We start from the raw sequence: 23,521 nt of genomic DNA on the forward strand, positions 1-23,521 counted from the left end.
ATGCAAAGTGATTGTGTTGCATTTCTCATTGAGAAGTCATTATGTGTGCTTCAAGGAAAGCCTGGTTGAATAGGTGACATTCAACTGGATGATCAGTTGGTAGTATGCAAATGTAAATTTAGCCTTTGGCAAGGCCTACCAAGGTTGGAGTGTTCCACCAGCTCCTAATTGACTAAGTACTTCCACTTTGATGTTAGTGGGTATGGGTACTTATCCAAACACTCTTTTAGTCTATATATAAAAAAGAGAGCAGCATTAATTCATTATATACACACGGTTGAGTAGAATCATTTTTTTGCGGGGGTTGAGTAGAATCATTAACAAGGAGAAAATCGACCTCTATTTCTTCTGCGTCAATTTACCTCAGGTACTTACACTTTCCCTGGTCAAGTACATCCTCTGCATATCCTGCTTCGCACGCGGAGTAAAAGTCATGGAATGAATTCTACATGTGCATTTCCGTCCTCTTCTTTTTCTGAAAGCTCATTTCCATCTTCTTGTCCTTAGTCAAAAGGAGTTTGATTCCGTAAATATCTATCCAGCTTTCTCTTTCTAAATTATGACTTCACTAACCTTCTCTTCTCACTCTAAGTCAGGATTTAACTAATCGTTTAGCTACTAACCTACTACAACGACTAGTGTACTTCTATATGTAATGCTTTTTATATTACAAGTGCTGAAGTGCCAACCCAAAGTGGTTCCTTTGCAATTATCATTGAGAAGTGGTTACGCGCGCTCCAAGGAAAGCCCGGTTGGACGGGTGATTAAGAGATATGTAAGAGCAACTTGAGAGTACAAACAGAGGATTAGCTGGTGGTACGGGGATGCAACTTGGGGGTGAAGGCTAGTAGGGTGACATATGTAACCAGCAACTTGCATGTGTGATTGCGCTTGTATGCTATACTAGACATCGATAATGGTGAAATGAAATAGGAGAATAGGGTAGGCGAGACAAAGATTAGGACCATGCCTTAGCCGCCGGCTGGACTACGGTCATATAAGAACTTTTGTTGCCATGTCCATTATGTCATGTGACCGAGCTCGATTATTCATTATTTATACTACACTATGTGCCACCATAGTACTTCCTCCATAAATAAATACAAGAGCATTTAAATCACTAAATAGTGATCTAAATGCTCTTATATTTCTTTACAGAGGGAGTACTATATATGTCAGGTATTACCCAGTCTCTGGTATTACCTCCACCCCAAAAAGGTTGTCTTAGATTTATCTAGATACAGATGTATTTAACACTAAAATGTGTCTAGCCATATTTAGACATATCTATGAAAAACTTTTTAAGACAGAGGGAGTATTTAAAAAAAAATCCTCAAGGAACAGAAGGAAGTCGAGGCAGGCGAATGGTTTCTCCCAAGCATCTTTTAACAGCAAAATGAGCGGTAGATGCATGGCTACTGAATGATGTAGTGTGTTTTTAGATCAATTTGAACAGTATCAGATGTGGCCGTAGTATTTACATCTTTCAAACGGTTGGGCCTCACCCCAATTAACTCGAAGCAACACGAGCAAATGCCGAGACCTCGTCGTCTTAAGCGTCAGTTGGCGAACCAGCGCACGGGGACGTCACCCGCATGGGCTGTAGCCCAGTAACCGCTTGTTTGGTGTACACTCGCTAGGCCTGTTCCCTGATTTTATTCTATTTTTCATTCGCCTTTTTTTATGGCCAGTCTACTGGCTTCGAAAAAAACCGACTGTGTTTTTGTTAATTTTTAAAACTTGGTAAAATTAGAAGTGTTCAGGGATTTTGGAAAAAGTTCATGACTGTGAAAAAAGTTATGAATTTGTAACATGTCCACAAGTTTGAAAAGTTTAGAATTTTTTCAAAAACTTTATGAATTTTCAAATAGCTCTTAAAAGTAAGAAATGTTTAGTTTTGGAAAAAAAATTTAAAAAATATTTACGAATTTCAAACATTTTTTGGATTTTAAAAATGATAACTAAAATAGAAAAAGAAATGGGAAATGAAAAAACCAGAACTCTGTCGTTGGCCCAATCTTAGGTCTGGTGGGCTGGCACCTGCGCAACACACATTTCAGTTTGGTGGGCTGGTACCGGTCCTTGAACTCTGTCGTTGGCCCAATCTTAGGCACTTGTGTCCAGGAGGCAGAAGCCCAGGAGAACATTATCGCTTATTTGTTTCTCAAAAAAAAACTTATTTTTTTCTCAAAAATAAACACTATCACTTATTTTTATTTATTTTTGCGGGGACCAAAAACCACCACTTTTGGAACTTATAGAAGACATTCATGCGGACATATAGTAGTTATCCAAAAAAATCTGACATGATGTAGCCATTTGGTGAAATTTTAGCAAAATATCACACGACCAAGATATTTGTTCCTATACATCCATCCAATTTTCCTCGCCTGTCACTATATGTCGTCCATCATGAGAGAAAAAAGGGCAAAAAGTGCACAACCCAGGTATGTGTTGCAGTGTGGATAAGATGATGTACACACATAGTGCTAGAAGCACTCCGGCGGGTGAGCTACGTGGAGCCAATGGCACCAACTAATTGAGGCTCTCTCTTGGTAGCTAGAGACAAGCCAGCCATATCCCCATGAATCTCAAGCCATTGAAACAACCAGAACTCGACCGATCCGAACAATGTTCTACACTGGTTGGTTGCTATATATAGACATGATCGAATCTGCATGCAGCAACAGAGCACGCAGTGAAGTTCAGATAAGAAACACTAAGCTAGTTTAAGTGGTGATTAATCAGTTCATCACCAGCTTCTACCTATTAGCTCATGGGTTCCACGGAGGCCATCCTGTCTGCGCAGCTCGCCAGCCAATTCTTCAGCACCAACAAGGTACATGCAGCTCATAAGCTTCATGGTAATTCATGTTTGTTTTTTGACCGGAATAATTCATGTTTGTTAAGTTCTATACATTTGTGTTCTTATGTTTTTTTTCTGCTCTCTATATTTGTTTTCTGCAGTTCATGGCGAGCCCCGTACCGCAAATGCAGAAGCAATCTGATGCCAGCAGAAGACAGGCGGAGAAGAAGGAGATGAACAATGATTCTGCTGTCAAGCAACGGCAGCAACTGAAGCCACGGTTCGCCCTGGAGCTGGATGGGCTCAATTGCTTCGAGACCCTTGTCCCTCTCTGAAGCACTAGTTAGCTGAATGGGCTCCTTGATTATTATTATTTTGTGTACTACCTAGCCTACAAAAACGTCTTTTATTTTGATACAGAGGGAGTACTTTCCAACACATAGATTTTTGTCTTTGTCTCAAAAGAAAAAAACATAGATTTTTGTCTGCGAGAGGCTCATTATATGGGCGGCAGTTGTGTCTTTTATTTCACGAGTGATTATTAACTCGTAAATACATTTTTATGTTAACAGATCATGTTGTTTGTTTCAATGTTAAAGGACTCGATAATTTGTTCCCTGTGTTGATTGCATTTACGTGTGACAACATTTGTCCCAACTCATGACAACACTTACTAAAAAGAAGGGACATGCCAACACATTGCCCTACAATTTGGGCGCGCCTATGTCTCGCTTGACGCAAGACGTAAGGCAGCCTTGCTAGAGGGAGCGCGAGACAGGGCTGGCCTAGCACGCGGGAGGACGCAACCTCGTTTTTTTCTTTTTTTTCATGTTTTTATTTTCATATTCTTTTTTTCCTTTTTATACTTTTTATAATTTCAAATATATATATACATATATATATATCACAAATAACATTCTACATAAAATATTTGAAAAATGTTAATCTACCATTTGCATGTTAAATGTTTCCCATGTATACAAAAAATATACATTGTCTATAAAACAAGTGCAAAACATGATATATATACGGAAAATGTTCATGATATATACGGAAAATGTACAGTATGTATCAAAAAAGAGTACTCTTCAAAGATAAAAATTTAAAAAATGTTAATCATCTATTTCAAAAATGTTAAATGTGTATAACAAATGTTCTGATTAATAAAAATGTAGAACATTTATTAAAAATTTAACAGAAAAAATAAATTTTAAAAATGTTGAAAGTGAAAATTTTAATTACATATTTAAAAACTGTTAACTATGTGTAAAAATATTCTTTTTTAACACAGTACATTGGAAGCCCTGAAATAAATACAGGAAATGCGAGCATTAATGTTAAGTCTAGAACTTGAACTCTAGTGGGCTGAGGATACCACTGTCTTGCTCCCCGCAAAAAAAAGGATACCACTGTCCTGCTAACCACCAACCACAGGTTGGGTTCATACAAAAAAATGTTCCTGGTATATAGTGAAAATGTAAAGTCTGTATGAAAAAAGTAGTCAACAAACACAAAAATTTGGAAAATTGTTAATAAACTATCTAAAAAATGTTAAACGTGTGCAAAAAATATTCCTGGCATATATGAAAAATATAGACAGTGTATAAAAACTTCTGAACATAAAAACAAAAAATTGAAAAAAAAATTGTCATGTATAAAAATATTATTCACATATTTCACGAATACTAAACACGTATTAAAAAAATTTCTTAATATATCAAAAATATAAAATTTGTATGAAAAATATAGTTATCAAACATAAGATTTATAAAAATGATAATCATGAATTTGAAAAATATTAACATGTATAAAAATTATTCTTGATGTATATGTAAAATGTACAAAAGTTTATGAAAAGTGTAGACATGTGTTGAATAAGAAAATAAATTGAAAAGAAAAGCGGTGAGAATCAAAGAAAGGGAAGAAAGAAACAAAAAACACCTTAGAAATGAAGAAAAAGAAAGAAGAAAAAAAAACGTCAAAACCCATGAGGAAACAAGAAAAACAAAAAAAACTGAAGAAAATGATGTAAATTGATGAAAGATAGAAAAGAAACAAAAAAGGAAAAGAAAGAAAGAAAAGAAAAAATAGAGAAAGGAACAAAAACAAAAGAAAAAAAAGAAAGAAAACCAGTAAAAATCGGAATAAAATGAAGATGGCGGCGAAAAGGAAAATGAAAAACAAAAAAACAAAGAATCCTGTGAAGAAAAAAAACTGAAGTATAACGAAGGAAACTGAGGAAAAAAAGAAAACAAAAAAAACGAACAAAAGCATCGGCAAGCAAGACTAAATGGACGACTAGCAGGGAATGAACACGACTGGACACGCATCAATGAACAAGACTGATCCAAAAAAAGATAAAAACCTTAGAAAGGAAGTCAATGAATGACAATGAGCACGCCCACTTGGCCGGTCCATACGCGTGCGCTTGTTGGGGCGCTTCAGGCGAGTCGGAAGCTACTTTCGCGTGAAGCAAGACATAGCTCTCGCGATATAATTTGTGTGCTTTTGCCAAGGCGACTTTTTCAGTTGAACCGGTTTTCAGATTCCTTTATTATCCGATATCCTTTTTTATATGATGACCCTATCTAGCATGTGTTTTTCAGAGTCTGACATGTGCGATAACTAACACATTTCTTCGTCCTTATCTGATCCACATGTGGCGCCATCGGGGATCGAGGTGAACAGGGGGACCGCCGAAGCTGGATCTGGGCGCACAATGCCGCTGTCGGAGGGTCGTAGGGTGGCCCGATCTACATGTGGCACTATCGTGGAAGGTATTGGAGATGCACTATCACACCTTCGGTGCCACTGGGGAAGGAGAGGGGGGAGGAGAGGCGCCTAGTGAGGCTTTGTGGGGAAAGAGAAAGTTGGTTCACAAGCGATGTAGCTGCAACACTTTGGCCTGCAAAGCGAGCGACAGAGAGGGGAGGGGAGGCTACGGTCAGATCGGGGTCTAGCATCCGGGCTTATACAAGGCCCAAAAAACTTTCCGAGATGGGATATAGGTTACTGCAGCCCCGGAAAAAACGTCACAAATACATCCCTATGCGAGAGGACCATACTATAGCACTGCCTAAGATAGTTTCTATGAAGGGTCTACTTTCCGGTGTGCCCTAGAATACCTACCTTGCCAATATAGGCTTCACTCTGAGCTATCCGAGAATGAGGTCTAAGATAATCCGCCTCATATGGTTTTTTTTTCATGATGGACCTTGTTGGCACACCTTGAAAGCTTTATATGATATAGCTCTTTTTGTGTAGTAGTGAGATGGAGATGATTTAGCTCTTGAGGTTCTCTGCAAATTCGACTGAATTTTTCAACAAAACTCAAAACAATTCTAAGCAAATCATAAATATCCTGGTGACTATTTGATAAAAGTTTTATATCATTTGGATGACAAGCCCAGGAGAATCACCCTTTTGGAATTGTATACTAAATTTGATTCAATTTCAAGTCAGCATATCTATGTCGTAAGTACCCATCCTCTCAATATTGATATCCGACGGGCTGAGGTTTGACTATGAGTCTGGTGCGTATCATTATCATAAAAGTTATGATTTCTCATAAAAACCTCCAAAGGTACATAGACACAAATTCATTGAAAGTCGTGGCTTCATAAAATCCAGTTATAAATCAAACTTCTTGTTCTCCTCATTCGCTCTCCAGCGAGCCATCAAAAGACACCAGGTGTGTGAGAACTTTGATACCATCTTTGTGACTTCACAGTATGGCTGTGGTCCCCATCTATGTCGTGAGCTGAACTATTTAGCCGCCTCCCAAATTAGCCTCGGTCATTGCATGCCGAGGTAGTTTTCGAAACATGGTAACACCCTATTTAGTTTGCCATCAAACCAAACGTGGTAAGAAGTTCCAATAGCATAAGAGATGCATCATACCAGCTGGAGTGAGAAAAGAACAGTCCAACACATTCGGAACCTATGATGTCGACTTCTTGTCTACGCAAAATTCCTGCCTCCAAGACATGGTAAATGTCGACAAGTAAAGGCCCCACCATAACGTAGAACAAATATGTAGAAACCGTATAAAACCAAGCATATCAATTATAAATCTCTTGCTGTATTTTGCATGTACACTATATAAAATCTCTTGCTTGTTGGTTGCTTGGTGCAACAAGAATTTTGCTCCTAGAGACGACCATTGGGCTCTGTTTTCTTGGTGGTGTAGTTGGGGTTGGACACTTGGAAGAACAAGAAAATCAATCAATCTGTCACTCACCGCCGCCAGCGTTGCATCGCATCGTGGGCTCGTGGCCTAGGCGGACCCTCCCAAGCCCCCCAAACCCTCTCTCCATCCGTCTTCCTCGTGCTCTCCGCCCCTCCTCTTCTCCCCTCCCATCCCCACCTCTCTTTATACACGCCCCCGCCCCGAGCTCTCCTCCCCCATTCCGCCGCATTGCGCCAAGCACACGGGCAGACCGGAACCAGGCAGGGGACAGCCGGCAGCAGATCGTCGAGACAGAGGAGATGGCGGCCGCGTCCTTCACCGCCGCCAAGTTCTTGGCGCCGGTGGCCGCGAGATCCGGCGGTGACAGGGCGCGGCCCTCCCCCGCGCCGTCCGCGTTCGCCGTGCGCCCGCTCCGCCGCGGGCCCGCGCGCCGCCTCGGCTCCGTGATGGCCGTCTCCTCCGACGTGCTCAAGGCCGCGCCCGCCGCCACCGCGTATCCGGTGAGAATTCGCATCTCTCATCTATTCACCTCCCCAGAGCGAGTGTAAAAAAGCGATCTTGCAGCCCCGAGTGTAAAAATTGGATCTTGGCTTGGGCCGCGTTTACTGCTTTACGATTGGATCCCGGTAGCTGCCGTCTTTAGATTCGTCGAGTGTTCTAGATTTACTTACTGCATGACTTAGTTCTAGATAGATTGGTTCAGATTAGCTCGCATAATTTTCATCCCCAAAGGTTGGACAGTAAGTAATTCGACTACCCAGATGCTAGTCAGTAGCCTACTGAATCTTGTATTGAGAATTCTCTTGTAATCTGAGCACATCCCACGCTTGAAAAGTTCACTTTAGGATTTGCAAGTGCTGCAAAAGTTCTCTGTCTACTGATCCTCTCATGTCAACCTTGTTTTTAGTTAAAAACTGGTACTCGTTAGCAAATTAAAATGTACTGTATCATATAATTTCAGAATTGGAGTACTGTTTAGTTCTTAGATCTAGCTTCCAGTGTGGTAACTGCAGTGAGCCAGTGATGCTTGTATATGAAAAGTTCAGAACCTGAGGTTATCAATTCTTAAATCTTGGAGACTTTTTCATGTTCTGCTTCTCTGTTTCCTTAATTTGAAGTGTACCGCTTTATGCAGGCAGTGACCCGGGAAGAGGCATTGTACCTTTGGTTCTCAATTGTTAAATCTTTGAAATTTTCAGTGTCCAGGCTCTCTGTTTTCCTAATTCAAAGTGTCTCACTGTATATGCAGGCTGTCACACGCGAAGAGGCATTGGAGCTGTACGAGGACATGATCCTTGGCCGTAACTTCGAGGACATGTGCGCACAAATGTACTACCGTGGCAAGATGTTTGGTTTCGTCCATCTTTACAACGGGCAGGAGGCCGTCTCCACCGGCTTCATCAAGCAGCTGAACCAACCCGACTGTGTCGTCAGCACGTACCGTGACCACGTCCACGCGCTGTCCAAGGGTGTCCCGGCCCGTGCAGTCATGGCCGAGCTCTTTGGCAAGGCCACTGGCTGCTGCCGCGGACAGGGTGGTTCCATGCACATGTTCTCTGAACCCCACAACCTCCTTGGAGGTTTTGCCTTCATTGGAGAGGGCATCCCTGTCGCCACTGGCGCCGCCTTTGCCGCTAAGTACCGCCATGAGGTGCTCAAGCAGTCTAGCCCTGACGGGCTTGATGTCACGCTTGCATTCTTTGGGGACGGTACCTGTAACAACGGCCAGTTCTTTGAGTGCCTGAACATGGCTCAGCTGTGGAAGCTTCCGATTATTTTTGTTGTGGAGAACAACCTATGGGCAATCGGGATGTCGCACCTGAGGTCTACTTCAGATCCCGAGATCTGGAAGAAGGGCCCGGCATTCGGAATGCCTGGGGTACACGTCGATGGGATGGACGTCCTGAAGGTCAGGGAGGTGGCTAAGGAGGCAATTGACAGGGCAAGGAGAGGTGAAGGACCAACTCTAGTGGAGTGTGAAACTTACCGGTTCAGAGGCCACTCTCTTGCTGATCCAGATGAACTCAGGAGGCCTGGTAAGGATTACCTTTCTGGTTAATTTTTACTTCACTTTTATTCTAAGTAGTGGCACTGCTGGCATGAAATGACTGATTGACTGCTGGTGCCTAGGCTAACTGCGGAAATAGAAAATGCAAGAAAACCATTTTATTCATGAAGTTTACGGATCTGTTTAGATTGGTTGCCTAGTGACTGAACTGAAGTACTATATATACTAGTAGTACTAAATTTCTTGAGTACAACACCACATACAATATTGCTCATGCAAGTTGTGCCATCCTGTTTGGTGGCATCATAAACATGAGAGCTACATAGGAAGTAAACTTTATGGTGCCAATTGAAATATTGAGCGAAATATTTCCTTTGTTCTTATCATCATCCCAGTCATCTTATCTGACATGTCACCATCCTGATAGGTATGACTAGATTGTCTCATAGTAACTGCATAGAGTATTCAGCACCACTTGTTTTCTTTAAATAAACCTGAATACAGACAGCAAAATCCTCATATGTCAACCTTCTAGTAATAAGCAAATGCCATTCCGTTTCTTTTGCTTATGGGATGTGCTTTAATGAACCTGATACTAGGTATTACCGGTTGTTGACTCATAGGATCTTATATTAGTACTTAAATTGACCCACCTCGTGTTTCCATATCTAGTTTGTAAACATTAACAACTTTACAGTTACATACAACCAATCATAATATTTTGTTCCAGGATGTTTCCCTTTTTATGCAGTTATTCTTAAATCACGTTTGCTCTGTTCATAACTGTTTCAGATAGATTTTCGGTCATAAAGGTGGAAATATGAATTAGTTCGCTAAGTTTGGATCTTACATGACCTAGACCATATACTTGTTTTCGTCTTCAACCTGATTACTATATTTTTCATGGTCTATGTATCTAACATGGAAACAACCACTCTTTTAATCTTGATTTGTGACTATTTTGTACTCTGCATTTCAGTGTATGTCTGCATCTGTACTCTCTTCTCTACTGGATTGTATTACTTCTGACGGCATACTTGATTATCAGCTCCTGCATTGTCAGGCTGCACATACGTCCTCTTTTCTTTGCTAATGTTTGTGCTCTGACTAAATCATCTGATGACCTCGTGCACAGATGAGAAATCTCACTACGCTGCAAGGGACCCCATCACATCCTTGAAGAAGTACATCATCGAGCAGAACCTCGCGTCTGAAGCGGAGCTGAAGAGCATCGAGAAGAAGATTGACGACGTCGTCGAAGAGGCTGTGGAGTTTGCCGACGCGAGCCCGCTGCCCCCACGGAGCCAGCTGCTGGAGAACGTGTTTGCCGATCCCAAGGGCTTCGGCATCGGCCCTGACGGCAAGTACAGGTGCGAGGACCCCAAGTTCACTCAAGGCACGGCGCAAGTCTAAGGACCTCCACCGCAGAAGCAGCTTGTTTACGCCTTGTTTCTCATGTACTACCTCTCTAGCTACCCTCAGCCCCTAGTTTTGTCGAACCCGCTGTCGATTTCTTGTGTTGTTAGAGGTCATATATCACTGTAATTCATTGCTCGCTGTGCTACTGCGCGGCGTCTGATGCCCCCAGTTTTTTTTACCCAAGAAATGTTCCCCAGTTCAGTTGTTGTTCTACAGTAACTCAACATCTATCTGGTTTGTAGTAATTGGTACAGATATTGGAAGAGATGTGAAACATAATAGTATCTGTTGAAACTGCTCTACTGGGTTTGTTTGGGAGATTCCTTTCCTCTGTTGAGCCTCAGCTCATAGCACAAGGCCACACACCCTTCTCACATGCCAGATGATCTACACACACAAATAGGTATCAAACACAACATTGAAAATTCTGTTATATGTGCTGAATTTGTTATCTTTCTTGTCCAAGACCCTAGATCATGTTGCGGCATCATGATCGCTCGTGGTCATGGTAACAAGAGGGACTGACGTCGCCCTCACTGCACGCGACCTAATGCTGCTCAGGAATTGTAATTCGAACTGTACTATTTACTTGAGTCCTGATTGGAATGAAAGTTTGGCGCCTTGAGCGCCTTCCCCCTTTTCTTAAAAAAAAATGCTGCCCCTCTCGACGTCGCCCCATCGCACGTGCCCTAACGCCGCTCCTCCCCTTGTGCCTGAAAGAGAAAATACCCAACTGATTGTGCACTTGAAACAGCTAGAAAGGTAACCGGGTCCTGTCATCGTCCAACATGCCATTAGGGTGCGCAAATACCCCTAACTGATCTTCGCCATGCCATCAACATGGCGCCTAACACTCCCCCTCTTTCGGGTTGCACCCCCCCCCCCCCCCCCTTCGGTTTCGGAAAGGGCCCATCGCCTTCCTTGGTTCCTTGGAGAAGACTACTTCGTGCGAGATGAGAACGGAAACGCGGATTGACTTGTCGGGGAAACCAGTTCTTAGCATTGATTTGTGAGTGAGGGATAAGATGGTAAGAATCATGGTGTGTCAAGCAACGTTTATTCCCTGACTAGCATGGCACCACCACTGCTTTGGGAAAGGGAAAAGGATGGGCCAGCAAGCAGTTGGGAGAAAGTGGAAAGGAAACAAGGAGAGCACGGCAAGTACTATTCTCTCCCTCTTTCCTTTATCTTGGTCACATGTGTCATATTGATCTGGTGGTGGTGATGTTTTTGGAGAATGTTTAATTTTTGTTATTTCTCGTGTTGCTTGTACTGCCACGACAAACGATGAATAGATTAGAAGTGTTTCCCGCATTTTTTCCCCTCTTGTAAATAGGTTTGCCATGGGAAGTTGTTTTGTGGAATGTAATTTTTCCTGGGTTTCGTAATATATTATTATGACCGGAATTAGCGGTCAGAGTTGTATGTTGAAGAACATTTTAGTCTGCCTGAAGGAGTCATTTAACATGTGTTATGTTGATGGGGAAAATTATCTCACCTAAGGTGCTGAATGCTAACAGTGGAGTCGTCAACATTTGGAGAAATTTTGAGAAAACATTGCAAATATGTCAGGGAGGCGACCACATATGATGCGTTAAATTCAAAGATCAAATTCAGTCATCGCTTTGGTCGTATGAGAACATTGGAATTTGGTGGCACGAAAACATTTGAAATTGCTTTCTCTTAGATTCCAAAAGCAGCAGAGTTCAAAGTTGAAACTTGGCAGGTTCATATAGCATCACCTAACCTAAGTATGACATTTTTCCGACATTTTGACCGAAAATGCTAGTCTGAAACAAGAAAGTTGAAGATTGACAATCCAACCGGACACAGATGTCTCTGAAGAATATTCAACAGGAAAGGCCAATCAACATGTCAACACCAACCATAGGTAAATCAACACATGCGTATGCATACATGTCACCAGCGAGCAAAGCAAGAAAGAAATTCTTGTTAGCAACTAACCAACAAAAAGCACTATATTTTTATAGCACCTCCAAAATATGAGCCTTATTCATTGCAGTACATCATCATAATGATGATGGCCATGTCTCAGCATCCAATACAATTCAGTCTCATTATCATCATGGTTCTATATCCTAATCAGCTCTAAGCTTCACAGACTGCAGCTACAGCAGTATGTACACAAAAGCCTGCTTACAGACGCTTTCTAGCATGAGCAAACGCCGTCCTCGTCCTCATCTGCAAGCGCGAGCGTCTCAGGACCGAAAACAATTATGCCGGATAGCGTCGCTCGGTTGTGCATCGGAACAAATGCGCGTCATGGATCGTCGATGTTTGGTTCCTATCTTCTTCCTGGTCCTGCAAACCTTCTCGCCGTTCCGAATACGAGGGCTTTGGTCAGTAGCCCCTTGTCGAAGGTGCAAGCCAGGGCGACCACGCTGCCTATCACGAAGACTTTGGGTAGGTTGCCCGTCCAGTGCTTTGGCTTCTCGGCTTGGGCGTTGTTGCTGGTCGAACCGGCCTCGGTGTTGTTTTCTGAAGCGGTGAGCTCGTCGGCGACAAACTTTGTGTTGGCGTGTGCCATCGCAGCGCATTTCGAGATGGGCTCCCCGGCGGCCCTCGCGGTCTGGTATGCCCGCAGGCCAGGCTCTATCCGTTTGACGCAGCCCCACATACCCTGCTGCACGCCGAGCTTCGCGATGCTCCATGGGATACCCATGTCTTCGTGATGAAACAGGAGCACCTCGCATGCCGTCATCGCACCATCACCATTTCTTGATTCAACTGATAAAAATGGAACAGGTGTAAATTCATTGGCCTAGCAAAATCAGCTAGTGATGAGGAACCTGCGATGGAAGGAACTGGAATAATACCTGGACGGATGCACCAGCTAGAGTAGTACAGGTCCACGCGGCGAGGTTTGCTGCTCCTTGGAACAGAGGGACGAGGTACACTCTGAAAAAAATGCAGGAAGACATTTAATGATCTGTTTGGCTAAATAAAGCAATACTTGCTCTGAAAAAAATGCAGTAAGACATTTAGTGATCTGTTTTGCCTAAATGTATGGCATCTAAACTAGAGATAGCCTATATGTATGTATGTGAGAAACTACAGATATAGAAAGAAGAGTATGCTTGGCACAGATAGATATAGAATGCAGTGCATCTTATAATCAAACACAGAGAAAGCGGCAATAAATCTTTTTTCCAAATTTGCAAATGAGAAGATGGAACAAACAGCAACAGTGCCCAACTCAAATCCATTACGCAAAGGAACTCTAAACATGGCTGTAAAAGCAATCGCATGAACGTGTATCCCAATAACAGCTTTCTAACAGATATAAAGCTATACCACTTCATCACACACCTTGGTAACGCAGTAGTAGGTCTTTCCAGATGCCCATATCCTGCGACCGATAACATACTCCCTGTCGCTGCAGAAGAATGGAAACTGCAAAGGCAAGGCAAGCAGTGTAAGCAAAAGATACATGGTTTGCCATGAATTCCGCAAGGGCTGCCAGGGAGGGATATCACGCAGATAAGCTCACCTTCCTGACCCAGCGGACAACCATCGTTCCGGTCTTTGTGCACTCCTCCAGCGTCTCGTGCTCAAGAAGCATATCGTCCCAGGTGTTGCTGATCCGGAAGTCATCGTCCCAGAAGAAATCCCTGACAACATCCGGCGACGCGTCTTCGAAGATAGTGCTACTGCGGTACTGCGGCGGGCCGTTCTGGAATGAAACAGAGGGTGCAAACATTTAACTCATGAGCTCTAGGATAGTTGTATCTTCTATGTCTAAACACTGAATTACTGAATCGAAATTCGTTACAACTAATCTCACAAATCTACAACAACTGACTGTCATCAATCCAAAAACAGTAGTGCAATAATTGACACAATTTTGACAAGTTGATACACCTATATATGTTGTTAAATTCTAAGGCTATGTATGAATCAACTTTGAAAGAGTTGACAGACAAAATTCTTGGGTTCTACAGTTGCTGCTCAACTAAAAAGCTCTGGGAAGGCTTCATATCATACCTGGGGTTCTCTTTTCCAGGCCTGGTATCGGAATGTCGGGAGCGTGCGGTCCATCATGTGCGTCCAGGCGGGGCCGCCGTCCTTCTCCTCGACTACCCTGCGGAGGTGCATCAGGTCCGGGGTGCTGACCGCCAATTCTTCCTCCTCCACCGGCGCCAGCGAGGCCGCCTTAGCTCTATATACCCACACAAATTAGATAGAATTCAGTAAAGGGACTGAATCAATCAGAAGCCCCAAATCCAATTGGGGGCAGGAGGATATGTTTCTTGAAACACAGAGTAATTCCTCACCTAGGTACGACGGCCAAGTGGTCGGCAACAGTGGTCTGCGGGGCAGGGGCCTGCTGCGCCGCCGCTGCCGCCGGCACCGGCTGCTGTTGGTGCCCGGCGACGTCGACGACTGCGGCGGCCCAGCGCGGGCGCCAGGCCCAGCCGATGAGCAGGCCCACGAGGGCGGCGAGCCAGAGCGGCGCGGCGAGGGTGGCCAGCTCCCGCGCCACCCCGGCCAGCGTGGGCTCCCGGAAGATCTCCGCCAGCATGTCCGCCAGCACCGACATCTTGTTGTCCCACCTCCGCAAGATAGAGCCTTGAAGAGCAGGGAGGGAGAAGGAGACGCCTGGGTGTGTGGATCGGACGGACGGACGGACGGGCGCACCAGAAGAAGAAGAAACCTTTGTGGGTGGTGCGTGGAGAGGGCAGGGCCGCCCCCTGGTTGGAGCGGCGAGGGCCTAGTAGAAACCGCGCGCTGCGCACACCACACACAGCAGCGGGAGGGAGGTGGCCGGCGGAAGAATCCAAATCGGGGCGGGGTGGGGAGGGGAGAAGAGAGGGTTGTGGGCGCAGGCGCAGGCGAGGAATGTGTGGCGCGCGGGAGATGCGTGCGGTGCGGTGCGCGCTGGGGATAAGGCCAGGAGGCCGTTGGGAGGAAAGGAGATAGATTTAGCAGGCAGCAGAGTCCAGCCGATGCAAGGCAGCAGCAGGAATTGGACGGACGGACGGACGGTCGGAGGAAGGGGACAAGCGCCGCAGCGAGCAGCAAAGGGGAATTTTGATTGGTGGATGGGGATCACGGGGGGACGGGAGCCATTGATATACTGCTGGGGACGATGGGATGGAGGACGGATTGGGGAACGTAGGTGGTTGGATTCTTCCTCCGTCCAGTCCACTACAGGGCCGGGTCGTCGTCCGCGATGGGCCGGGCTTCTTTTCCTTTTTCTTTTTCTTTATGCTTGTGCGTGTGACGGCGTACACAGTCTCGCTCGCTCGGGTCTGGTCGGGTCGGGGGGTGGACGGTGGTGGGAGGAAGGAGCTGAGCGAGCGGCGCGGTGGACCGGACCGGTTCACACCTCGGCCACGCGCGGACCGGGCCACCTCGGAGCCGGGAGCACGAGGAACCCATTCTCTTCTGCATTAACCAACGTGCAGTGCAGGTCTCTCCTCCTTTTTTTTCTCTTCCCTCCCTACTACTACTTGGCACTATCATCAATCAATCGGCAGTAACCTACGACCCGCGACCTACCACCACCGAGAGAGAGAGCTCACTCCGTCCGACCACAATGCGTTGCGTGCCCGTAACAATAATCTGCTATGTGAGCGACTTCGATCGTACTCCCTCTATAAAGAAATATAAGAGCGTGTACATCGCTACCATGGCGCGTACCCAAACTTGCTGCCTACCACGCCCGTACGGATCGAAAGCCCGCCGCTCCCTCTCCCGAAACCCTGACCGCCGCCGGCCGGTTCCGTGCCCTCTCTAGCGGCACTGGGAGGGGATCAAGACCTCAACTCAACGTTGCGACGATGTGTCTATATATCCGAAGGAGGCGATACGTATCACACTTGTTGTGTTGTGCGGTACTGTCGTCTCGCTTTTTATTTTGCCCTACAACGACGATAACCTACATGCAATGCATAGGAGATGCAGTCGGCCGTCTGCTTGTCTTGGAGTGGTGGATCTGACCATGTCTTCGTGTTATACGGGTGGTCCCTTCATATGCGACTTTTGTTGACTATATGATGGTGTGTCGGGAGTTTGGAAGCGGCGTCGAGCTTGGCTCACGACGCACCGTCGACGAGCACATGAGGAAGGCGTCGTTGATGTCGTAGGGATAGGCGCACAATTTTTAATTTTTATACTCACTCTATTCCATATTGCAGTGCGCCCGTGCTTTCCGAGATCTAACTTTGATCTAAAATTTAACCAACGAGACCAACTGCGGTGAGAGCAAAAATTGTACCATTGAATTCGTGTTTCCATTGAATTCGTATCAAAATACGAATTTAGTGGTATAATTTTTGCTCCTGTCGCAAGCCTTATATTAGGAGGAAAAAAATGTTTTACGAACTGATATTGAAGTTCTTTTTTAAGACAAACGAACTGAGATTTAAAGTGCGCAGATGCTGGTGAGGCAGAGGTGCCCACGGCCCACCGACCGGGCAGGCAGAAGAAAAGTGGGACGTACGGATCCTGCCGTCGAGGCGGACGTGGAGCGATGTGCTCCGTCCGGTCCAGGGGGTGATACGTACGGTGCGAGCGCAATGTTTGACCCTACGTACAGGAGCTGGCCGGCCGGCCACGCGGTCCACGCGGCGCCGAATCCAGCCGCACGTTCGACTCGACGGAGGTGAACAAAATTATTTTTTAATTTGCCTTTCCGCGCGTACTTTCCGATATACTCTCTCTGTTTACTTTTATAAGGCCCTAAAGACTGAAAATGCCTTTTGAAGCTTGGCCTCCACGGTGGCTGGTTTTTGGAAAAACACAAAATTCATGGAAATTCATATTTTTACAATTCAAAAAATATCTGAAAAAAAATACAGATATGCATGGAGGCATAAGACACATGTGTGTAAATTTTTAGGACGAAATACGCTGAAATGAAGGCTGTGCAAAACAGACAAATATGTGGCTTTTTAACATATAATACTATTCGTCCGCAAAGTCCAGAAATTCGTTTTTTTTGTATAGGTCGCATTTCAAAGTATTTCTTCTTGAATTTTTACACACACATACATTTCATCCTTGTACAGTTGCATATATTTTTTTCAGAATTTTTCAAAGTTGAAAAGTTTGAATTTTTTATATTTTAAAAATAAAGGGCTCCATGGAGCTCGGTCATCAAAACGCCTTACTCCCTTAAGACAATTCAAACAGCGTGCAAAGCAGCCTATTTTCAGTTGTCTCAAACGACTTACAAAAGTGAATTGAGGGACTAGTTTCGATGTGACCAAGTTATTATAATCAACAAATTTATTATCCGCGAACCAACCTATTGTTGGATGGCTATAAGACCAGGTCGTCTGGACGAGATGAGATAGATTGAGCAGCAGAGTCCAGCCGATGCAAGGCAGCAGGAATTGGACGAACGGAGGAGGAAGGGGACAAGCGCCGCAGGGAGCAAAGAGATGGCAAAAGAATTGTTGATCCGAGATGGTTTGCTGAATCAGTGCACCAACACATGACAGAATGGGCTAGTATTCATACAAGGCAACCGAAGCGCCCTTCTCCGACACTGGCCGCGAGATGGAGCCCACCGGAGCAAGGCTGGATCAAACCAAACTCTGATGGATCAATGGCTAAACTGCAGGGCCGTGGCGGCGGAGGGGTGGTCCTTAGGGACCACGGTGGTGCTTTTAGGGGAGGAGCCGGCTATGTTTTCCCTCATGTTTCAGACCCTGAAGTTGCTGAGATCGTGGCCTGTCAAAAGGCTGTGCAGTTTGCAGTACAAAGGGGAGCCTCTAAAGTGCATCTGGAAGTGGATTGTCGATATGTTGCACTAATGCTTAACGAACAAACTAAGAACCTGAGTGCAGCAGGCCCGGTCATTGAGGAGATCAAGCTACTGTGAAGGACACTCGAAGGATTTGAGGTTTCGCGATTCGTAGATCTGGGAATCGAGGAGCCCATTTGTTAGCTAGAGAAGGAGTTAGTTCCGAACTTTGTAATTTTTGGTTGTCTGAACCCCCGAGTGCATCTTACATGTAATCTCTGATGAAATCCCAACTGTGGGGTGATTAATAAAGGCTCATGATGATGATTCTCAAAAAAAAGAAGCGTCGATGTTTCGCACAGGCGTGGCAAACCTGGGCCGACCCATTCGGCATGTGCAATATATGAAAAAATAAGCGCAAACATAGCAAAACGCTGGTGTTGTCGATATGTTGCACTAATGCTTAACGAACAAACTAAGAACCTGAGTGCAGCAGGCCCGGTCATTGAGGAGATCAAGCTACTGTGAAGGACACTCGAAGGATTTGAGGTTTCGCGATTCGTAGATCTGGGAATCGAGGAGCCCATTTGTTAGCTAGAGAAGGAGTTAGTTCCGAACTTTGTAATTTTTGGTTGTCTGAACCCCCGAGTGCATCTTACATGTAATCTCTGATGAAATCCCAACTGTGGGGTAATTAATAAAGGCTCATGATGATGATTCTCAAAAAAAAGAAGCGTCGATGTTTCGCACAGGCGTGGCAAACCTGGGCCGACCCATTCGGCATGTGCAATATATGAAAAAATAAGCGCAAACATAGCAAAACGCTGGTGTTGTCGATATGTTGCACTAATGCTTAACGAACAAACTAAGAACCTGAGTGCAGCAGGCCCGGTCATTGAGGAGATCAAGCTACTGTGAAGGACACTCGAAGGATTTGAGGTTTCGCGATTCGTAGATCTGGGAATCGAGGAGCCCATTTGTTAGCTAGAGAAGGAGTTAGTTCCGAACTTTGTAATTTTTGGTTGTCTGAACCCCCGAGTGCATCTTACATGTAATCTCTGATGAAATCCCAACTGTGGGGTGATTAATAAAGGCTCATGATGATGATTCTCAAAAAAAGAAGCGTCGACGTTTCGCACAGGCGTGGCAAACCTGGGCCGACCCATTCGGCATGTGCAATATATGAAAAAATAAGCGCAAACATAGCAAAACGCTGGTGTTGTCGATATGTTGCACTAATGCTTAACGAACAAACTAAGAACCTGAGTGCAGCAGGCCCGGTCATTGAGGAGATCAAGCTACTGTGAAGGACACTCGAAGGATTTGAGGTTTCGCGATTCGTAGATCTGGGAATCGAGGAGCCCATTTGTTAGCTAGAGAAGGAGTTAGTTCCGAACTTTGTAATTTTTGGTTGTCTGAACCCCCGAGTGCATCTTACATGTAATCTCTGATGAAATCCCAACTGTGGGGTGATTAATAAAGGCTCATGATGATGATTCTCAAAAAAAGAAGCGTCGACGTTTCGCACAGGCGTGGCAAACCTGGGCCGACCCATTCGGCATGTGCAATATATGAAAAAATAAGCGCAAACATAGCAAAACGCTGGTGTTGTCGATATGTTGCACTAATGCTTAACGAACAAACTAAGAACCTGAGTGCAGCAGGCCCGGTCATTGAGGAGATCAAGCTACTGTGAAGGACACTCGAAGGATTTGAGGTTTCGCGATTCGTAGATCTGGGAATCGAGGAGCCCATTTGTTAGCTAGAGAAGGAGTTAGTTCCGAACTTTGTAATTTTTGGTTGTCTGAACCCCCGAGTGCATCTTACATGTAATCTCTGATGAAATCCCAACTGTGGGGTGATTAATAAAGGCTCATGATGATGATTCTCAAAAAAAGAAGCGTCGACGTTTCGCACAGGCGTGGCAAACCTGGGCCGACCCATTCGGCATGTGCAATATATGAAAAAATAAGCGCTGGTGTTGGGGTTAGAACCGGTGACCTCACAGTCTCGAGCGCGCTACGGTAGCCGTTGTGGCCAGCTAGCTCTTCCGCTAAATTTGTAGCGCAATAGTAAAAGAAATAAGAGCAACAGCGATAAAACTTGACGTTCCTAAAAAATCCAAAAATTGCAAATGATAACATTTTTCAAAATGACAAACAATTTTGTAACAAACACAATCTTTTTTCGAAAAGAAGGAACAAACATTGAAAACAAGAAACATTTCTCAAAATTGCGAACAATTATTTCAAAACTCAAACATTCTATGAATTTGCGAACAAAAATTTAAAACCTGAACATATTTTGAATTCCCTGAACAAATTTGTAAAGCTAGACACTATTTCAAACCACAAACATATTTCAAATTTGTGAACAAAAATAAAAATGCGAATTAATTTTTTGAATTTCAAAACAAATTTCAGCGCAACAGTAAAAGAAACAACAACGACAGCGATAAAACATGAAGTTTCTAAAAAAATCCCAAAATTGCAAACGAGAAAAGTTTTCAAAATGACGAACAATTTTGTAACAAACACAAACTTTTTTTTTCGAAAAAAGGGAACAAACATTGAAAACAAGAAACATTTCTCAAAGTTGGAACAATCATTTCAAAACTCAAACATTTTATGAATTTGCGAACAATATTTTAAAACCTGAACATATTTTGAACTTCTGAGCAAATTTACAAAGCTAGAACATTATTTCAAACCCCAAACATATTTTAAATTTGTCAACAAAAATAAAAATTTGAACAATTTTTTAGAATTTGAGAACAAATTTTCAAAACGTGAACAATTTTCAAATTCGTGAACAAAGTTGTAAAATTGTTCAGCAATTTTTATCTTTTATGAATGTTCGAACATTCTTCTGAAAATAAGTGAACAAATTTTGAAATACTTATTTTTTTTGGAATTTCGAAACAAAATTTGAATAGAGGAAGAAAATCTGGAAACTGATTTTTTAAAGAAATACGAACATTTATTATTTTCTGAAAAGTTGGCAAAAAACTTGATTTTTTCTTAACAAAAATAAATAGAAAAGAAAAAATAAACTGAAAAAATAGAAAAGGACAGAAAAGAGAAAAAACAGGAAAGAGAAAAACGAAAAATTTAAAGGAAAAATAATAAACGGTTCTGGAACCTTCCAGAAGGATCCCCGAACCAGTAAAAACCAGCTGGGAATCCTCTGGAAGGTTCCCAAAACCGGAACCAGAAAGTTGTATGTAAGCTACACATGGCCGGCCCAAATCTCTCGACTGCTTGCGCAGTCAAATAGGGTTTTCCGTTGGATTCTTCCTCGTGGCGGGCGGGCTCGGCTGGGTCGTGGTCCGCGCTGGGCCGGGCTTCTTTTTCTTCTTTTACCTTTTGCGTGTGCCTGTGACGGCGTCCACAGTCTCGCTCGCTCGGGTCTGGTCGGGTCGGAGGTGGACAGTGGTGGGAGGAAGGAGCTGAGCGAGCGGCGCGGTGGACCGGACCGGTTCACACCTCGGACACGCGCGGACCGGACCACCTCGGACCCGGGAGCACGAGGAACCCATGGGTCTCACCTCCGCTCGCTCCACCAAAACGGGTAGCGGCACCTTTCATCTCCTTTCTTTCTTCTATTTACACGTACGTAGGAGTACTTGCAAAAAGTACCATCAATCAAACAGTAACCTACGACCTGCCGCCCATAACAATCCCGTCACCTTTTTTTTAACATCTGTACAGACACAAGCGCTCATATACACGCGCATACATTCACCCTTATGAACGCACACACGCATACCCTACCCCTATGAGCACCTCCGAAAGATCGAGCCGGCATATCTTTTTGAAATTTATGAAGTCATCGTAAGCATCTCGTCGTCGACGGGAACGTCTCCTCCCACTGAATGTGCATCGTCGGAAATCCTGAAATAAATCCAAAAATAAATGCGAGCACCGGGATTTGAACCCTGGTGGGCTGGGGATACCACAGTCTCCGTCACCTCTGCTACCTATGTCTACGTGTACGTACGCTCCTCTCGTGTCGTGTCACCCCGACGATGACCACCATACGTGCCGTCCTTGCTTCCTTTTGTTTCCCTTTATTTAATTATTAATAACACGGCATAATCATACATAGATGCTCACGTGCGTACACGTATATATAAACGCACGTTCAACCCATGCCTCCACGGCGATGCGGCCGGCCGTTCGGTCGCTGCTCGTTCCTGAGCGCCTGGACCTGACCATGTCTTTGTGTTATGCAGGTGGTCTTTGTGAATGCGGCTTTTTGGCCGCCGCCGTCGACGACCTCTTGCCATCTATCATGGTGTTCCGGAGGCTCGGAAACGGCGTTGAGTTTTGCAGACGACGCGACGGGTGCACGAGGAATACATGGATTTCAACAACGCAACTTTTTGGCTTTCTATGGCGACGAACCTTGTAAGGGGTGGTCGACGCGGCTGGCAGCTTTAGTGTTTTGGAATGGTGGCATTTCGTTTATTTATTTTAGTCCATTCTTCGCTCAGCTTCAGATCTTGATCCGTTGCCTATGAGAGGGTTCGTTGAATTCTCTCCTCAGGAGCAATCGCTAGATGGCATTCCCTCATAAGAAAATTTAAAACTGGGGCGGATGTACGGATCTTGTCGTCGAGAGGACGTGGAGCGGCGTGCTCCATTTGGAGATCACACCACACGAGCAGAGCGAGCCCGCAAAGTCTGATAGCTGATGACCCTACTATCGGAGCTACATCCGCATATCTTGGATAGGAAGTCCCGAACTGGTTATTTTACCTTAATGGTAACAGAAAGTAGAAAGAAACGGTATTTACCACTATTCTCCTATTCATCCAAAGTTTGTTCGTTTATTTATTATTATCATTGCCTTAGAACGACATGTCTCGGCTTTTTCGTGACACCTGGTTTCGCCTCATCGGCGATGCCGTCGATCGGTTGTTGCTCCTCCGGACGGTGGATCTAATCATGTCTTCGTGTTATACGGGTGAATCATCAAAGGCGGCTTTTCAGCTGGTGTGTCAAGGACCTTTTCACCACCTTTAATGGTGTTTCGAAGGTATGGAAGCGGCGTCGAGCTTTGCTCCCGCCGCGCCGCTGCTGGGTATACGAGGAAGACGACGTCGCACGTGCATTTCCACGACGTAGTTTAAATTTTTTTGGTAGTGACGGGCCTTGTAAGGGTTGATCAACGTTTTCAATACATGGATCTTTAGCCTTATGATATCGGGAAAAAAGAGTAGTTTTATGCAAGTGAGATCTGAGTGCGCACGTGCTGTTGAGGCCGAGGTGCTCATTGGTCGGTCAGTCCGATCGGGCGGGAGAAGAAAAGTGGGACGGCGACGGGCGCACGGATCCTGCCGTCCAGTGCAGGCGGACGTGGAGCTAGCGGAGATGAAACGTA

The 23,521-nt window shown here is 44.6% G+C and overlaps 3 protein-coding genes across 3 annotated transcripts; 2 read left to right on the forward strand and 1 right to left on the reverse strand.

Moving 5' to 3' along the window:
• Window positions 1-2,551: 2,551 nt before the first annotated feature.
• Window positions 2,552-3,382, forward strand: LOC125540579 (uncharacterized). Its single transcript, XM_048704188.2, has 2 exons — window positions 2,552-2,839; window positions 2,968-3,382. Exons 1-2 carry the CDS (start codon window positions 2,777-2,779, stop codon window positions 3,139-3,141), a joined length of 237 nt encoding a protein of 78 aa, XP_048560145.1. The 5' UTR covers window positions 2,552-2,776; the 3' UTR covers window positions 3,142-3,382.
• A 3,717-nt stretch (window positions 3,383-7,099) lies between these two features.
• On the forward strand, window positions 7,100-10,724 carry LOC125534992 (pyruvate dehydrogenase E1 alpha). Its single transcript, XM_048698052.2, has 3 exons — window positions 7,100-7,495; window positions 8,245-9,031; window positions 10,139-10,724. The coding sequence occupies exons 1-3, from the start codon at window positions 7,295-7,297 to the stop codon at window positions 10,414-10,416; spliced, it is 1,266 nt and encodes a 421-aa protein (XP_048554009.1). The 5' UTR covers window positions 7,100-7,294; the 3' UTR covers window positions 10,417-10,724.
• Window positions 10,725-12,383: 1,659 nt separating this feature from the next.
• On the reverse strand, window positions 12,384-15,482 carry LOC125534991 (uncharacterized). Its single transcript, XM_048698051.2, has 6 exons — window positions 14,718-15,482; window positions 14,428-14,602; window positions 13,934-14,116; window positions 13,753-13,836; window positions 13,260-13,341; window positions 12,384-13,170 (listed from the first exon to the last, which is right to left on the reverse strand). Exons 1-6 carry the CDS (start codon window positions 14,981-14,983, stop codon window positions 12,728-12,730), a joined length of 1,233 nt encoding a protein of 410 aa, XP_048554008.1. The 5' UTR covers window positions 14,984-15,482; the 3' UTR covers window positions 12,384-12,727.
• Window positions 15,483-23,521: the final 8,039 nt, after the last annotated feature.

This window comes from Triticum urartu, chromosome 2A, assembly GCF_056163025.1.
Source record: "Triticum urartu cultivar PI428250 chromosome 2A, HENAU_Tu73, whole genome shotgun sequence".
NCBI classification, from domain to species: Eukaryota; Viridiplantae; Streptophyta; class Magnoliopsida; order Poales; family Poaceae; genus Triticum; species Triticum urartu.

Excerpts from the sequence above, each read along its gene's own strand:
- LOC125540579 (XM_048704188.2), top strand. The coding sequence starts at position 2,777 with ATGGGTTCCACGGAGGCCATCCTGTCTGCGCAGCTCGCCAGCCAATTC. Across the intron at positions 2,840-2,967 it reads AATTCTTCAGCACCAACAAG|TTCATGGCGAGCCCCGTACC; the intron begins GTACATGCAGCT and ends TGTTTTCTGCAG.
- LOC125534992 (XM_048698052.2), top strand. The coding sequence starts at position 7,295 with ATGGCGGCCGCGTCCTTCACCGCCGCCAAGTTCTTGGCGCCGGTGGCC. Across the intron at positions 7,496-8,244 it reads CCGCCGCCACCGCGTATCCG|GCTGTCACACGCGAAGAGGC; the intron begins GTGAGAATTCGC and ends CTGTATATGCAG. Across the intron at positions 9,032-10,138 it reads AGATGAACTCAGGAGGCCTG|ATGAGAAATCTCACTACGCT; the intron begins GTAAGGATTACC and ends CCTCGTGCACAG.
- LOC125534991 (XM_048698051.2), bottom strand. The coding sequence starts at position 14,983 with ATGTCGGTGCTGGCGGACATGCTGGCGGAGATCTTCCGGGAGCCCACG. Across the intron at positions 14,603-14,717 it reads CACTTGGCCGTCGTACCTAG|AGCTAAGGCGGCCTCGCTGG; the intron begins GTGAGGAATTAC and ends GTGGGTATATAG. Across the intron at positions 13,837-13,933 it reads TTGTCCGCTGGGTCAGGAAG|TTTCCATTCTTCTGCAGCGA; the intron begins GTGAGCTTATCT and ends TTGCCTTTGCAG.